Below are 1,699 nucleotides of genomic sequence, written 5' to 3' on the forward strand. Positions count from 1 at the left end.
TAAATAGAGAACTATCTTGGACGAAGAAAGAGTGTAAACAATATTGGAATGTAAAGCCAAGGTTGGGTGTTAGGAGCAAATACTTGAAAACAAGTGCTGGAGGGGTTAGGTATAAATAATAGCAGAGAGACATGATAAGGCAGCAGTGGATACCCCATGCAGTTGTGAAGTAAAGTGCAGTTGACACCAAAGTGGCACTTCAAATTGAGAATTGAATACCAAGCTTGTTTACATATATCCTGGAATGTTTGTTTTGATTGGGGCTCTAAAGATGACATTTATGTTTGGAGCTTCTATACCTTGTGGTTGAGAGTATGGATCTGGATTCAGATTGTCTACATTCCAGTCCTTTAATGGCACTTATCATTTGTGCTACATTGAGAACGTTACCATATTTAGCATCTGATGTTTGATTTTTTTTTAGTGGGGATAAAAATAATATATTTCACTGGCTTATTTGAGTATTAAATGGAATAACTTATGTAGATCTCTTAAAATAGTGCTGTTATTACATAATGATTTGTATGGGCTCTTACTCAAAGCAGAAATAATATTAAATTGTAGGATAAGAAACTTATTCCTCTGAGAAACTGATGAGCTTTTCTACATGACAGTGAATATTTTCAATCCATACATTAAAACTAGTTTTTATTGTCATTCAGAAAAATGCTTATAATCAAAATGTTTGATTAAAGGCTTTGGTAGACTTAACCAACTGTGATGAGAACAGTAAAGGAAACCAACAAAACTTGGATTCATTGGATATGTTTTAGAAATCCAGAGTGCTTAATTTCATTTAATTAAGAAAACCTTAATTTGAAACAATTAAGTACACATGGAAGTCAATTTGCTTCAGACTAGGATTTTATGACTACAGACAAATTATTAGCAGGAATTCTCACATTTGAAATGTTTGTTGAAATGAATTATTAATGTATACTTATTTTATTTAGGTATAGAGATTATCCAAATGATGTGGGAGCAACATTTCCCGGAAAGATGTGTACTGCTCAATATTCTGCAGGGATTGCTTTGGTATGTAATTATTTTAAAATTATATATTTAAAAATTACCCAATATTATAGCATTATTTTATATAGTTTACATTTATATTTATACTTAGAAACTGCATTTGTTTTTGATAACTTAAAAATTTGAAGTATAAAAGAAAATTTGAAGTGTACAGAAGGAAACGTATTCTGTAGAACAAGTGTCTTGTTGCAATTATTTAGAAGTTAAAGTGAAATAAAAATATCAAATGTGTATGCATTCTTTAATATATAGAATAGTGTATCATGAAAAATTATCTGCAAAGAAATTTCTGTAACCCGAGTAGAATTTTGCTTATAGAGATAAAGTTGGAGAAATCTACACTAATAAAAGAGAAACATGGTAATTGGCGTACGACCGCTACCCTTTTCATTGGCTAATCAGTGAGTATATGCAAATTAACTGTCAGCCAAGATGGCGGCCGGCAGCCAGGCACTGAAGCAAGCAGGAAGGCTTGCTTGCTGCGGACTCCAATGTCCCCCGCCTCACTTGCCGGCCTCTCATCTGCAAGTCTAAGCAACTATATACTATGTTGCAAATAAGAAGGTAAACAAAACCCCAGAAAACAGCCGGACTGAAACCCAGCCGGACCGAAACATTGTATCCATGTTTTCAGCAGCGAGGCCTCAGAGCTAAAGCTGGCCCAGAA

General features: G+C 33.8%; 1 protein-coding gene across 1 annotated transcript in view; it reads left to right on the plus strand.

Moving 5' to 3' along the window:
• The window catches only part of ADAM32 (ADAM metallopeptidase domain 32), a 111,680-nt gene that overhangs the window by 27,996 nt on the left and 81,985 nt on the right, over nucleotides 1-1,699 (plus strand). Inside the window, exon 10 of the mRNA XM_014536884.1 lies at nucleotides 954-1,035. Coding sequence (XP_014392370.1) covers nucleotides 954-1,035 — 82 coding nt within the window. The remainder of the gene's footprint in view (nucleotides 1-953; nucleotides 1,036-1,699) is intronic.

This window comes from Myotis brandtii, unplaced genomic scaffold, assembly GCF_000412655.1.
Source record: "Myotis brandtii unplaced genomic scaffold, ASM41265v1 scaffold103, whole genome shotgun sequence".
Taxonomy (NCBI): Eukaryota; Metazoa; Chordata; class Mammalia; order Chiroptera; family Vespertilionidae; genus Myotis; species Myotis brandtii.